Source organism: Alosa alosa, chromosome 7 (genome assembly GCF_017589495.1).
Source record: "Alosa alosa isolate M-15738 ecotype Scorff River chromosome 7, AALO_Geno_1.1, whole genome shotgun sequence".
In the NCBI taxonomy this organism is placed as follows: Eukaryota; Metazoa; Chordata; class Actinopteri; order Clupeiformes; family Clupeidae; genus Alosa; species Alosa alosa.
Window position 1 is genome coordinate 33,159,267 of NC_063195.1, and position 15,641 is coordinate 33,174,907.

General features: G+C 41.5%; 1 protein-coding gene across 3 annotated transcripts; it reads left to right on the forward strand.

Moving 5' to 3' along the window:
• Window positions 1-1,545: 1,545 nt before the first annotated feature.
• On the forward strand, window positions 1,546-15,001 carry trim25 (tripartite motif containing 25). 3 transcript variants are annotated; one of them, XM_048248467.1, is made up of 14 exons: window positions 1,546-1,685; window positions 2,026-2,649; window positions 3,148-3,243; window positions 8,154-8,387; window positions 9,634-9,802; window positions 9,905-9,940; window positions 10,052-10,135; window positions 10,375-10,458; window positions 10,748-10,831; window positions 11,096-11,143; window positions 11,236-11,259; window positions 12,997-13,080; window positions 13,575-13,643; window positions 13,803-15,001. In XM_048248467.1, exons 2-14 carry the CDS (start codon window positions 2,062-2,064, stop codon window positions 14,333-14,335), a joined length of 2,133 nt encoding a protein of 710 aa, XP_048104424.1. In that variant the 5' UTR covers window positions 1,546-1,685; window positions 2,026-2,061; the 3' UTR covers window positions 14,336-15,001. The 3 variants fall into 3 exon arrangements, with proteins under 3 accessions (XP_048104424.1, XP_048104425.1, XP_048104426.1); XM_048248468.1 differs by lacking the exon at window positions 10,052-10,135; XM_048248469.1 differs by lacking the exons at window positions 9,905-9,940; window positions 10,052-10,135 and having other exon boundaries at window positions 1,547-1,685.
• The last annotated feature ends 640 nt before the right edge of the window (window positions 15,002-15,641 follow it).

The window sequence follows — 15,641 nt, forward strand, 5'->3', positions numbered from 1 at the left end:
GACTGCCTGCTCACTCAGTTGCTTGAGTTGATTTGTGGAGTTGTGGTTGCCTACGAAATTGTTACATTTTTGGCATCTATGATGGCTAGGGCTAAGAGGCTAGCTAATGTAGCAAGAGGTTTGTGTGTGGCGCTGTTTATTGTTTTAGATTGAATTGTAGTAGGACTCAACTGATCCGAGTTAATGATACTAGAGACTCGCGACTCATGGGTTAATTTAAAGACACGGGTAAAAGATCCGAGTGAGTCACGACTCAAACACCTTTACAGATCAGTCACATAGCCTACGCAGATCGGTGCGCAACCGAGGACCATGGCGGAGAAGTTTTAATTTTAAACTCTCCGACGTTCTGTATCTAATAAGCTAACTATTCTGTCAGATAGCTATTTGTGTCAAAAGAAATACACTTACAATTTTAAGTATTTTCAAGCACTTTATCCAAAATGCAAGCACTTTTCAAAACTTGAAAACGCAACATTAAAATTCAAGCATTTTCAAGGATTTCAAGCACCCGTACGAACCCTGCATATACTGAAGGGGAGAAGTATAACCATTTAGTTTCAATGACTAAACTAACCCGATAAGCCATCCCAATTCTCTTTTTCTCTCTGTTTGAGAAGCCAAGGGCACTGAGGGTATGTCGTGAATAGATGGTGGCTGATATGATTTTGGAGAAGATGTTGTGGGCGGTGAAGGTGACATGATTTGAGTGCTTGTGTCACCCACCCACTGAGAGAGGGAAAACAGCCCAAGGTACAACAGGGACAGCAATGAGTGAGCACCACTACATTTAATAAACTAGACTGTCACATCTAATGGTCCATATTAAAGTCTGTGGATGTGTCTGTTTCACCTCTGAGAGTGTACTGAATGGCTCACCCATGCTGGAATTATTGTGGCCGTAATAGTGGGGACGGTGATGGGAACTAAGCCAACAGAAGGTAATAAAGAGGAGCAGTCTTCATTCTGTTTCAGAATAAACTGATGGGCTTAAGACCCGGAACATACAGGCGGGAGAGCCCAGTTCAGTCCTCTGAAACCCCTAAGAGAGGACAAAACTATAGAAGATCCTTCAAATTGCTTGGGAGATATGCAAACACTGCATTTTTGCGCATGAGTCATGACCCATGCAATCTTGACATTTGACCCCACAACCTTGAGTAACCTACCTTCAGTTCATCAGGTTCTATATAGTGAGTATGTCAGCTCTAGAGATCTGATATTATCATGATGTGATGATTGGCTATATTCCTCACGTGGCCCTTTTTCAGGCTAATTCACTTATTGGCAGAATAAGATTCATTCAAACGCCAGAAAAGCTGAAATCCATCCTACAACTATTGCCCTAATACGCTTTTATTTACTATTATCTAGTATTCTTGGGTTTTGTTCATGTAAAACACGTTGAATTATCCCTGTGTATGAACTGTTCAACTCTGGTTGCTCAACATTGTGTATCTATTACACTCCGTGGCGCTCTGTATCCAAATCAAGCACGCGCCCTGAGTTCAGGCAGGGTTAATAATTCCTGATTGCGCGCAGCTGCGTGGCAGGCAGTGTAAATTCAGCTAGCAGCGCTGCAGAATCTTTGGTTCAGACTACCTTACTTGTCATCTGGGAGTAGGCTATCCACCTCCTGTAGCGTTAGTCCGTAGTTTGAGATTTCATTATTATAACTTCACGAGGTAAGTTAAAATACATAATGGCGCTGATGTTTCCTAATTTGCTGAATTAACAAGTAGAAGCCTGATGTTGTGGGCAATTCAATATTTAGCTTCTAGCTTGACGTGAATGATTCCGTTTGGGATAACGTTAACGTTAGTTTGATATTCGTTATTTAGAATTTAAGGGAGGTTACTTGGGCTATTATTTCAGTCGTGTTGGAATTTTGTTATGTATATCTATTTTGTTAATGTTTTTCTCCATATAATCAAAGCTATAACTCTGTCACTTCCGTAGCTAATATCTTATCGTTCAGTTAAGTTTCGTTTTTGAGTTAAGTTTCGTTTCTGTCTTTACGTTCAGACGCACGCACGCACTGAAGACAGCACGCGCACAACAATGGCTGACGATATGCCGTCTCTGCTCAGCCTGGAGGAAGAGCTCACATGCAGTATCTGCTTGTGTACTTTTGAAAACCCCGTCACTCTCCCCTGTGGTCATAACTTCTGTCAAGGCTGTTTGGATGAGACCTGGAAAGAAAGTTTCCTCCTATTCTGCCCTCAGTGCAGGCACCACTACCCTAGCAAGCCCGAGCTAAAGAAAAACACAGTCCTAAGCACTGTTGCTAACACCTTCAAAATGAAGTCCTCGTCATCGGGGTCCATGGAAACACTAGTCACGATGAAAGAACCACAAGTTACCAAATGTGACACATGCATGGAAGTGAAAGCATTTAAAACCTGCCTTACATGCATGGCCTCGTTCTGTATAGAACATGTGAAGCCGCACGAGGAAAATCCTATTTTCCGCGCGCACCAACTGACCGATCCTTTAGGAGACCTGCAGGAGCGGATTTGCCAGGACCATTGCAAGATCATGGAGTTCTACTGCAAGAAACATGAGTGCAGCATCTGCAGCAGCTGCCTGCAGCAGGTGCATCGAGGTTGCGACTACACCACCCCACAGGACAGACGGACACAGAAAGAGGTCTGTCGCTTATGGTTAATTAAAATAAAATAGAAAATACAAGGCGAATCTTCTATTTTGAGTTTAAGGATGCAGTAGCCTAAAAGCCAAGTGAAGTATAGTCTACTGTAGGGCCCTTCTCAAGTGAAATGATGATACTTGCAACTTTCAAGCATCAAGCTTCATATAACTAGAACTGGTGTGGTACAACACCTTGGATTTCACATGAACATGGCAAAATGTTTCTATATTTACATAATTTCACTCACTTCAAATTCAAGCACACACAATTGAAGTGTCTCTGTTGAGAACATGGCAAAATGTTTCTATATTTACATAATTTCACTCACTTCAAATTCAAGCACACACAATTGAAGTGTCTCTGTTGAAACATCTAAGCTACATAAGCATGTTTGCAACTAATGCATATTCCATTTGTGTAAGGCTGATAAGGCCACACACCATGAATAACAAGGTAAATAAGTGTATATGATGTTGCATTTCTCTGTTCATTCCTAGACTGAGATGAGGGGTATGTTGAGTCAACTGGATCGAAAGATTGAGAAGAACAACATTGTTATGGCCCAAATGAGGCAGCAACAGTTGCAGCTAGAGGTAAGTCAATACTGACCAGACGAATGTATACAGTATGTTTAAAGATAAACAAAATCCACCTGCTAGAAAATTGTGGGATTATTTTGTCTAGGATAAAACATCACTGCAAATTTGAATTTGAATGTCACTCGGCAATTGTAGGATGACATCAGAAAAATCTGCAGTGGTCTCTGAGTTCAGGCAGGGTTAATAATTCCTGATTGCGCGCAGCTGCGTGGCAGGCAGTGTAAATTCAGCTGGCAGCGCTGCAGTCTTTGGTTCAGACTACCTTACTTGTCATCTGGGAGTAGGCTATCCACCTCCTGTAGCGTTAGTCCGTAGTTTGAGACTTCATTATTATAACTTCACGAGGTAAGTTAAAATACATTATAGCGCTGAGGTTTCCTAATTTGCTGAATTAACCATAGACTGTATATAGAACTGGACAGTGTGCCGTCTGTTAAGAGTGATGCGAGCGTTAGTCCAGAGCCCCCTGGTGGCTGGCTGCAGTACAATGTGTAACTCCGCCCATCCCCATGTATTTCAATGGCCAAGTAGCCAACTTTCCGTGTCACTTTTCTCACCTAAAACTATTTTTGTCTCAACTTTTTATTCGAAAAAATAGTTTTCAAGATGCTTCAATACACACATTTTTTCTTTTCTCGCTGAAATTATTTTTTTTAATGTTATATTAACAAATCTAAAAAGGGCGTGTTTACACCTATGATTGACAGCTGGCTGGCTGCAGACACGACGCTTTGTCCATTATGTTTTACCGTCTAGGCTGCAGACACTACCACGCCATCGCCACTTATTTTAACGACACCTGATTTTCGACACATAATCTAACCTAAATAAGTGTTGCTGTCATTATCATTAGGCTATATCTTATCACAGTCTGACTAAATACATATTGATAGTCATACATTGTGTAGTTGTTTGTAAGAGACATCGTTGTTAGTTGTTACAGATTCTTTGTGAAAAAAGATATGTGCTGTTCTTTCGTAGATGCTAAGTATATTAGCTCATAGCATGCTACATCATGCTAGCATTAGCCAGTTGATGGGTAAAGTAAAAGGGCTCTGCTATATTGATCCGAAGTGACGTTAGCCATAGTCCCCATAATTTACAGTCCTACTTGTTTCAAATGGTTTAACGTAACCAGAGATTGCCGCCATCATCGTTGCAACTTCATTTGAATACACTTTGTCACTGGAGAAGGCGATGTTTCATTAACGTTAACTCTTGCTTAGTTTTGCGAATGGCAATAAACGCCACCTAGCCTGCTAGATCGACAACCTCGGTATGCCCATTTATGAATCAGCCCGACAAATAACTTTACTTGTGTTTTAGTGAACACATTATTGGACCATAGCTTAACGTGAGGTAGGATTCAAAGTTACAAATGGACAATTTGCTTAGTATGCTCATAACAGCGGTATCTGAAAATGCTGAGTTAAGGTATCGTTGTTACCTGCGATTGCACTGCTGGAGAAGCATTTTGCATTGATATGATTTGATCAGGTATTCCCAGTGATGTGTAAATCCTCCCATAGGCGCACCCCATTTCAAAATAATAACGCCTAAATTGAAAACTGTGACAACTCATTGATAGGCTCTCTCAATATGTCTGTAATCGTATGCCTCTACCACAGGCTTGCTAGTCTTTCACCAGAGAGGGTGCTCCATTATAAATCAAAAATGTAATACTGCAGCCTTCATGTCGGCTGTAAAAATATGAGAACATGGACCTACTACATCAGAATACTCTGTAAACATTTTACACATAATCAGGAAGCTACTTTGCTGTTCAGTGTGTGATGTGTTTAAAGTGGTACTACGTTTAAAGAAACATTTTTATTCTTTGTTTCAAGTGCATAAGAAAATACCACATTATGATGATGATGGTTATGGTTACCCTTAACAAATACAAAACAATATAATACTTAAAACAGGGATCAATCAATAGCCTAATGAAATAACCAATGAGGGGGGAAAGCAATAATAAATAATAATGCCCATTCAATCAATAATATCAAAAACATGGTAAGACTACATTAAAGAGAATATCAATAATAAAAAATGTCAAATTAATCAACAGCCTATAATGAAAATGGATGTATATCTTGATCATTGAATTAAAATAACAAGGCGCAGATCCAGTCAGTGTCCTATAGGCCAAAGTGAGAGATTTAAATTTAATTCTGGCTACTGTAGGGAGCCAATGGAGAGTAACTAGGAGAGGAGTTACGATGTGTCCTCTTTGGCTGATTGAAGACCAGTCATGTTACAGCATTCTGAATGATATATCACACAAAAGAAATAAAAAAAACCTTCAATATTGATTTAGTATCAACAAATAATTATTATTTTAGTAACGTCTACATCTTTGTGTAGGCTACAGTTAAATACTAAGCAATGGCCTCTGACTTAAATACCAAGGCAGTTAAATGACCGTGGTATGGTATAGTCTACGTGATGCACAGGACTACACAGTAAACCCATTTAAAGAGCATCATCTCAGTATACCCATTTAAAATAGGCAAGGATACGTATTTAATAACATTTGGGGTTGCTCACAGTATACCCACCACTACAACTAACTAACTAGACTACACCACTGGTTAAATGGCGCATTGCAATTTACAATTTGTGTGAGTTCAGGAGCATACAGAAAGTTGAAGTTTGGGTGACATCAGTAAAGAAAATAGAAACAAAGGGATGTGTACAGACTCTAGTATGAATGATGTCACATTAACAGAAGGTTCAGAGCAGCGGCAGACTTTTCTTGGTGCCACGCAAGTTATTGAAAGTCATGTGTTTTCAGAACGTAGTGGTGCTGTGCCATGTCCCATGTATAAGGGGCTTCATGTTGATCCAGTGACGGTGGGTGATGATGTCAGGGAGATGGATGTCAGGGGACTTGGAGAAAGGGGGAGGACATGCCACCTCAGACCACTCCAGCCAAACCACTTCACGTAGGCATTCCCTTGCTTGCAGACTAATGTAGATCATGGAGACCACCTTGCCGCCACCTCCAGTACATTCAGCCATCACCCATATCTTATCTGCAAAAAGGAAAGTTACAATAAAGTTAGTCAGACAATTTTACAACATTACAAAGCATCTAATCAGGCACTCAACACCACTAGTAATACCAATTAATTAAATATGTGTGTGCAATAAACTTTACAGCCTACCTAATGTTAACTACACATTTAAATATATCGCGGTGTGAATGTTATTAACTTCGTCAGCTTGAAAAATAACGTTATCAGTATGACTGATCATGGACGTTAGATGACAAACTAAGGTCTTTCTCAAATGTTCACCGATATCCCTGGGAAGTGACTGGTTCTTGGCGTAGTGTTTAATGCAGGCGTTTCATTTATCGATCATTCACTTATGCGGTCTACAACTACCGATCTATTTTTTTACAGTCTATGCTACCGACCTACCATCACAGAAGTAGCTCTAACAGAGGTGTCGGTCGTTAACGTTAGAAAAAATGCAACGCTGGCAAACTGGCTAGTAGTTACATTAACATGACTGGTTGATGAGGTCCATGCTTCACATTACGTTAACTTGCGTTGCTTTATCACATCATATACTGTACTGACTGTCTAGTGTTATTAATCCCCATGTACTGTCAATGGTTACTCCATGTTGAGATGGCATACATTAAGATTGAGATATTTGAAAACAGCAACAACTAATAAAACCAAGTATATCATGCATCGACTGTTACGGGAGCTGTGTGCTAATCTTCACTTCAACGACTAACAGCCTCCCGTTAACGGTAACGTTAATGTAGCTGCTAACGTTAGCATCTAATTCGCTGTCCGTATTTCTGTTGTTAGCTCATTAGTATTCACCATACTAAATTGTCACAGTCAACATCAACATAATAAGCTCTCTTAGACGTATTTAAGAACACCAATAGACAAACAAAAAAACTTTTCAGTTGACACGCAACACTTACCAGACAAGAACAAACCGATTGTTGTTTGTACTGTTTAGCTAACTCGCAGCCGCAAAATTCATCCAGCCAGCTAGCCTTCATACCGAGTCGACCTGCGTTGTGGAAAGGAGAAGGGGCGGGTTTCACTTGACAAGGGGCGGTTTAACTCGCTGAGTGGCAACTGAGTGGGCGTTGCCTGACCGCTGACTCCTCTTCACTCGCGATGCTTCAACTTTTGCTGCGCGCAGCCGCACTTCAAATTGGCTCCAAATTTTCCAAGATGGCGTCGCCTCGGCGGCTTCAATTCCATAGAACACTGTAGAATGCAGCCAAAGATTGTTAAGGCGGAGCAAGATATTTCATCAGGAGCCACTTCCGGGAACCCGGATCGCACGAGGGGGGGGGTCAAAATCCCCCTTTATGCAGAGCAGAGGCAGCGACTGCTCCATTGAGGTCTATGGGCATAGCTCAGAATTTCACCACATATGCTAAGGTCTTGATTCTATAGAGTTAGGAATGTGAATTTCGGGCACATTTTCATGATCCTCAAACCCTTCTGAACATTTCAGGTACATTTTTAGCATTTTTGAGCAATCCAGTCTGGAGAAAATCAACCTTATATCAGGTGTGCGCCGGTTATTTTTGCCGCTGCTGTTGGCCGGTTGCAACTTACGCTCGTCAATACGTCATCGACACGCCTCTTTATGCAGACAGGATTCGATCCCCATTTCGCGCCCATAGACATGAACTACGACGAAGTATCTTGCTCCGCCTTAACAATCTTTGATGCAGCCACACTGTCCAGTTCTATATATACAGTCTATGGAATTAACAAGTAGCCTTATATTGTGGGCAATTCAATATTTAGCTTCTAGCCTTTTACATTTTTACACTTTTCAATTTCCAGACCTGTTTATGTTCAAAGATAAACAAAATCCACCTGCCAGTAAACTGAAATTGTTTTGTCTAGGATGATGCGGTTGCTCGTAAGACTGAGGTGAGCTCAGAGTATCAGTTCATAAGGAATCTGATCGACATGGACGAGCGGAATGCCCTGAAAGCTGTGGATAAGGACTTGGAGAGTGGTCAGACCAAGCTCCAGTCTCTATCAAAGAAGTTTGGCCAGAATGTGGAGAAGATGAACCAAACCAAAGCAGAGCTCAACGGCCTTCTGTCAAAAGCAGATTCGTTGTCCTTCCTGCAGGTATGCAAGACTGGCTAACACCTGACCGCTTCTCAAATCTCAAGTCAGATTGAGAATGGGTTTGGACACTTAATTCACTTCCGATTTCCAATTGTAATTAAACTTAAACTGGTACATTATACTCCCATTCATGACCCATTCTTTTTGGGAGTATGGCAAACACATCTCTTTTTGTAAACTAAGCTTTTAAATGCAGTTGTTTACTCAATTCCAAAGAAAATACTTGACCATAACACTGATGCCATTGCACTGCTAACTATACCCCTCTGTCTGTCACCATATAAACCCCGCTCCATGCCGGATAAGCGGTTGTGATTAGTTCCTATTTTTTTGGTTTGATTAAAAAAATCTGCTTCAGCAATGAGTCTCCAGATGGGCCTGCAGAGCAAATTCAAATTTGCTTACATGTTTGTCTGGGTTCAACCCACCTACAGTATGTATATGTGGCATCAAATCAGTTGAGAAATTATACTCATTTGTGATTTGTAGTAAGGGATAATGGACTCCACGGTGGTCTGTTCACAGAAGTTAATGCACGGTCGAGGTTGTAAAACGGCCCTGACGCGGTGTTTAAACCTTGTAAGTGCATTAACTTCTGTGAACAGACCACCGTGGAGTCCATTATCCCGCTTATTCCACTGTTGCCACTTGCGTATTTCCCGTTACAATTTAAAAGTTTTAATCGCTGTCTTGTTTAAACTGTCTTGTTTGTAGAACTACTTTCTTCCGAGACATATCAACTAATTTCTCAACTTGCAGGACAAACTACCGTTACTAGTTCAAAATGGATGGTTGCTACGGCCAAAGGCCAGTCGTTAGTTCTATCTCTCCCGTTGTCAAGCGGGCGTGTCCCAAGATTCTGATGAACTTCAGCTTTGAAACATCGCTATTTTACTTAGCCTGCTGTCATCCATCTAGCTAAAAGCCACCTCCGTCATATGCTACAATGTTGCCATGTTCTGAACGTCTGCATTTTACAGCTCGGATGCAACGTGACCGTTCATTTAAACTTCACAACGAGTTCGGTGAATTAATATACAAGTGTGATACGGCCAAAAAAATGGATCTTCTTCAAAGGTGTGCAAATAACATACGATTAATGGTCGTTCTCAATTACGTAGGACAATGGGAAATTCAACCAAGCAGTGGAATAATGTAATATAATGTAGCCATGAAATTGTAGTGTGTGAGATGTGGTTTTTTTTTTTTTTTTTTACATATTATTTAAACCATCTTTTTTTCATAGGCTTCAGTCCAACTGCCTCCCAATGCCAAATTTGACCCCTACTGCCCCCGTATAAACTTGGACTCCAAAGCTGTGATGGCCTATCACTCCTCTGCTGTTGCTGTGAAGGAGCTACTGAATAAAGTTCTGAGTGCACCAGTAGAAAACCGAATCTCACTTCTTAAACCAGGTGTGTGTGCGAGTGTATACATTTCTACTTCAGATGTCAATGGAACAGCATGTGACGCCATATTCTGCATGCCTTTACACATTCTAATATTCCATTTGACAGATTTTGAGAAACAGGTTCTTGGTGAACCCTGTCAAGGTGAACTATGCTCCCATTCATGTTATGTATTTTTATTTGGGGGGAAAAATCAGAATGTTGGATATCTTTTCTGATATTTTAATTTTATTTATACTTTTCTGGGCTTTTCAGATGGAAAGCGGCCACCATTCTCTGTCTCACACCCTCCTGTCCCATTTTTTTATCTGGGAGGCGGGCCACTCCAATCACTTACCTGTGTGTTTTGCCTGCCCGCTTCTCATTGAAAATGAATTGAATACTAGCGTGTAGCGCTTCTCATGTGAAAAGCTCTGTAACCCACTGATTGCGCTTTTGAGATGACTGGTCAAATCTGGTGATTTTGCTGTGTGATTACCCTCTGATTTATGGCAGGCATAATATTAGACAGAAGTTTTAGGTCTGTTTTAGATCTAGTTTTTGTTTCATGATCGGCTAATGGCTCTTCTTCCCCTCAGGTGCCTCAGGCAGCTGTCAGTTCCCAGATATGGCCCCTCTTATGGGCGTTATACCAGATGTGACGCGCATGCCCCGTGACATGAGTGAGTACTTTCTCTTATGTCTCTTTGTAACCAAGAACTGCAATCGAAATAGTTTTCATTTTAAGTTTTACATAGATAACACCTTATTTTAATACACTGCAGAACCTCTTTACCTCATACAGTGGGTTAAATCAATGCAGTAACCAATTGCATGCTAATATTGTAACAGCACTTTGTGGAGAATGTTAGAATGTACATTGCGAATGTACATGGAAGCTGATGCAAGTTATTGATGAAAATCAGTTGTGGTGGGTCCTACATTCACTGTCCTACTCGTTCGTCTCCTCAGATTTCCCTTCCAGGAACATCAGATCACCCAGTCCGGGCGCTCCCCTCAGACCAGGTGGACAGAAATTGAAACCAGCGCATTCAAGTATGTTATGAAAAAAGAAAGCCACCATGCACCACCATTCAGTGTGTACATGTTAGAATGGCTGACAAAAGGGCCTGAGAGGAGCAGGAGTCAGATCATTTAAATAGTTCTATGAAATGGGAGTAATTAACCAGCAGGGATGGTTGTCAGCAGCTCATGAGATGCTGTATAAATTGGCATGTTTTAAGGATGGTTGGTTTTCTCTTGTCATCACATAACCAGATTCACATTAATCACCGTCTGACTCCTTTCTTGCTCGTTCAGACAAGAAGCCAGAACACACGAAGGGCCAAAAGGACCAAAAGGGAGACAGTAAGACCTCAGCATCTTGTACACCATTCTGTCTATAATTATTCATACTTAATGCTTTCTTAAATGATTCTTTTTCTTTGGACATTTTGCAGAATCAGACCGTCAACGTGACAAAGGTAAGTCTGGCAATCTGTGTTGTGAGTAGTTTAAGGTACCATCTCTAATTACGACTGGGGATGGAAATCACGATTGCCAGAAACGGAGTTCCAGCACCAAACCCAAAGTCCTCTGGCCCCAACTTATAGTCGTTCATTACACACATTGTTTCTAAATAAAACCATTACGGCAATACATATGACAATACATGGATTCACTTCATGAATTAAAATCCCATGACCATCGTGCTATAGTTTCCAGCAGAGATAGACAACTCGAGGATTGAGCACAATGGCTCATGCATCCCTTAGTCTTTCCTGCTATTGGAGGCAGCATCAGCACTATGATGTTGTTTATATGTCAGCACTATTCTCTGCAGAATATCCATATCACACAGGCTATACATATCACATAGGCTATCCATATCACATAGACTACACATATCACACAGGCCAGTGGTTCCCAAACTTTTAACAGGCATGTACCCCCTGAGACATTATGATCTTCCGGAGTACCCCCAACACCACCAATTGTTAACAAGTTTTTCTTTTTTTTTTTAATTGTTTTGTTAATATTTATTTTTATAAATTTTGTCGAATAGTGAATAGGATCATAAACGTACAAATATCATCAATAGTCAACATATGATAGGCCTACAAATGTGCTGAATATAATGATTTTAAATAGATCTGCACCTAACCTCACACACAATCGTCTTGTTGAATGCAGTGATCTTATCTGCTAGGTGCTTGTCTTTGCCTTGTAACTGGAGATTTAACTCATGGAGCTTTCCAAATATATCGCTAAGATAGGCCAGCTTTGTGAAGAAATGTTCATTAGTGAACGTGCTTGCAGATTCAAACATGTGCTCTTCCTCCAAGAAGAGGCGACTCGGAGCTCAAACACGCGACAGCACTTTACCTCGGGAAAGCCACCTTGCCTCGCTGTGAAACAGTACAGCCTTTTGGTCAGCTCCCATCTCCTCAAAGTGCGAGAATAGACAAGCTTTTAAGGGCCGGGTCTTGATGAAATTCACCACTCACAACCTCGTTCAAAATCTCATTCAGGTCGGGACTAACTAAGCTGCCTTGACCACGAGCGCTTCCCTATGAATAACACCGTGCGTCCATTGCGCATCGGGTGCTACCTGGCCCTAGGCTACAGATAAAAAAAATAAATAAAAAAAACTCTTGTTTTTCACGTCAGTTCGTGCCCCACCTGGCATGTCTACGCGACCCACAGTTTGAGAAACGCTGTTTTACCCTCTGTCTCCACTCTCGACTATTTTGTTAATGCGGAGAAAATAAGTTTTTAATGCGCAGTGCAAATGCGGAAGTTAAGTTACCAACGTGGGATAGAGAAAACGTTTGAAAAGGCATATGACTTAGATCTTTTTTAGCGTACCCCCTGAAATCAGTCCGCGTACCACTGGGGGTACGCGTACCCCAGTTTGACAACCGTGGACATAGGCTACACATATCACATAGTTACATGTCTGCCTCAGGGAAAGCCCTCACTAGCACAGTGGATTTGGCACTTTCGGTCTTTATTAGAGAACCACCCATGTAGTCAGGAAGTTGGATGTGCAGAAATGTGTGTTTCATTAATGAGATACTCAAACACTGAAAAGCAACACCAGGGAATTTTACTTGGGACTTAGAGTGGGAACCCTGACATGATTAAACAGCTTTGTGGATCAGGCTGAACCATGAGAGATTTGGGTCTGATTGATGCGTGTGTCCCTCTACTACCTGTAGATCATGGAAAGAAGCCTTCCAAACCTGCCGGTGGGTTCCCCAAGAACCCAAGTGAATTCTGTAAAGGTCCACCTGCTAATGATGGTATGTCCGACCCTTGCAATGTCAAATTTTATCAATCTCTTTTTCAAGCATTATGGTCTTGTACACCTGAATTAGTTTTTTTTTTAACAATGTGGCACTTTCATCTATTGTTGTCTACAGTAGTTCTATTGATGCAAACAATTCTATCACTTTCCCACAACAGTTCAAATGGTCAGCTGTTTTTATTTCCTGAATCTAGGGTTGAACCAGTTTATCTGGAATAACGGATGTCTAGTTGGTAGACTTTTGCCAAAAAAAACACTAAAGCAGCAGTGTGTGAACTGTGAAGTGATTTCTTAGCCATTAATCAAACAGTTTTGTTCTGCTGTAGTTACACCATTCAGACTGTGTTGTTCAGAGTTCTGACAGTCATGCTTCCATTGTGCAAAGCTCACTTGAGGTGGCTGAAAAGTTGACCCTGACCATGTTTAGTTTACAGACTATTGTAAAAGGTCTTTTATGGGGTTTCTTGACTGTTGTTATTCTCTCTGCAGCAGATACACAAGGTGTGACACTTCCTCGTGATGTCTCATCTGCTGTGAAAAGGAATGACCTCCTTCAATGTAAGTTGAGAAGACTATACTTATAGTATGCCAGTTGTGTGTGCCAGTGTATGCCAGTTGTGTGCTATCATGGAAAACGGCACAGAGAAGCAAATTTCAACCTCTGAGGGCTCAGTAGTTGTTCACTAACCCCCCCCCTCTATCTTGCTGGCTCTGCAGTTGGCACCGTTCTCAAGCTGGACCCCAAAACGGCCCACAAGCGCATCGCCCTCACAGAGGACTTCACCAAAGCGTCGGTGGCCGAGGAGCCGTGCCAGTACCCCGACGGACCCCAGCGTTTCGGCGTGTGCTCGCAGGTGCTGTGCGCTAAGGGCTTCGCGCAGGGCCGCCACTACTGGGAGGTGAAGATGAGCAGCAACAACTTCTGCGGCCTGGGCCTTGCCTACGCCTCGGTCGACCGCAAGGGCCCCAGCAGCCGCCTGGGCCGCAACGCCCAGTCCTGGTGCGTGGAGTGGTTCAACGTCAAGCTGTCGGCGTGGCACAACAGCACCGAGACGGTGCTGCACAACCCCAACCCCAGCCGTGTGGGCGTGCTGCTGGACTGCGACAGCGGCACCGCCACCTTCTACACGATAGCAGACCGCGCCTACCCCTTCCACACGTTCGTCTTCCCCTTCCAGGAGGCCGTGTACCCAGCCTTCTGGATCTTCTCGGCCGGCTCGTCCATCTCTCTGTGCAAGCTGACCGCCTGAGCTCAGGTGATGGCCTCTTAGTGGGCACTCTCAGTTGTTTGAACGTGCCTCTCTGTGAAGTCATGGTGCCCTGCTTTAATGGCTGATAATTCAACACAAAAACATGAAGTAAGCACTTCAAAAATGTTCAACAGTACACTTATTCATGGGGTGAGGGAATCCGCATGTGGCATATTTAGCAGTCTTGAATCACATGAGGAAACTATTTCCTGCAAAACAAATGAATGGGCAGTGTTGGGCTTTTATTTTGAGAAAAGAAATTGTGCTAAACAATAATAATCTTCACTGCAAACTTTTTCATGCTGCATTCTAGCACATGCATGGTTTCATGTCAGGCTTAATGAAAAAGGAAATAGACTAGTGAAATCCAGTGTAGTACTTCTTATGAGTCTACAGCTTCATCCTGAATGCACTACATGTATAGTAACTTTGCTTCAGCACTTAACAAAAAATTGTCATTGTAATGTAGCCACTGTTAATAGATGTTGGTAAAGTTATGTAACTAAAATAATTTAAAATAATTGAATCAGAAATATCATCTATTATCTATTATATCTAATGTGTGTATTTAGGTGTTGCCTATTTTGTCTAATGATGTATAAATACATACATACACACACACACACACACTACCGGTCAAAAGTTTGGGTCACTTAGAAATGTCGATTCCACTCCATTATAGAAAGAATACTAGCTGAGATCAGTTGCATTGTTTTAATCAGGGCAGCAGGTTTCAGATTACATTATGATCTTACATAATTGTAAAAGGGTTCTTAAATGTTTTCTCAGTTAGCCTTTTAAAATGATAGCAGATTATTAAACAGCATGCTCCTTTGGATGAATGGTTGCTGATATTGGTCAATATTATTATATTAAAGATCAGCCATTTCTTTCTACAACAGACGAGAACCCTTTTGCAATTATGTAAGCAGTGCACATAATGTAATCTGAGAACTGCTTCCCTGATTTAAAAAACAATGCAACTGATCTCCGCTGGTATTCTGTCTATAATGGAGTGGAATGGAAATTTCTAAGTGACCCCAAACTTTTGACCAGTAGATTTAGAAAAATTGATTTGGAGCCCTAATTTAAACACTGGGCAAAGTGCAGTCAGTCAGTTAGTCAGTGAGCAAAGTGTCTTGTGCATGAACTAAAGCTATTATTTGGCAGTGCCTTAGTTAGTGCATTGACCCAACAATGTTATGCTTTGGATCTTGATAATGGTATTAGATTAGAAAATAGATGTTGCCTGGTTATTAAATTAGCTTTTGTAAGACCATTGAAATGAGAGCAAAGTGCTGGGTGT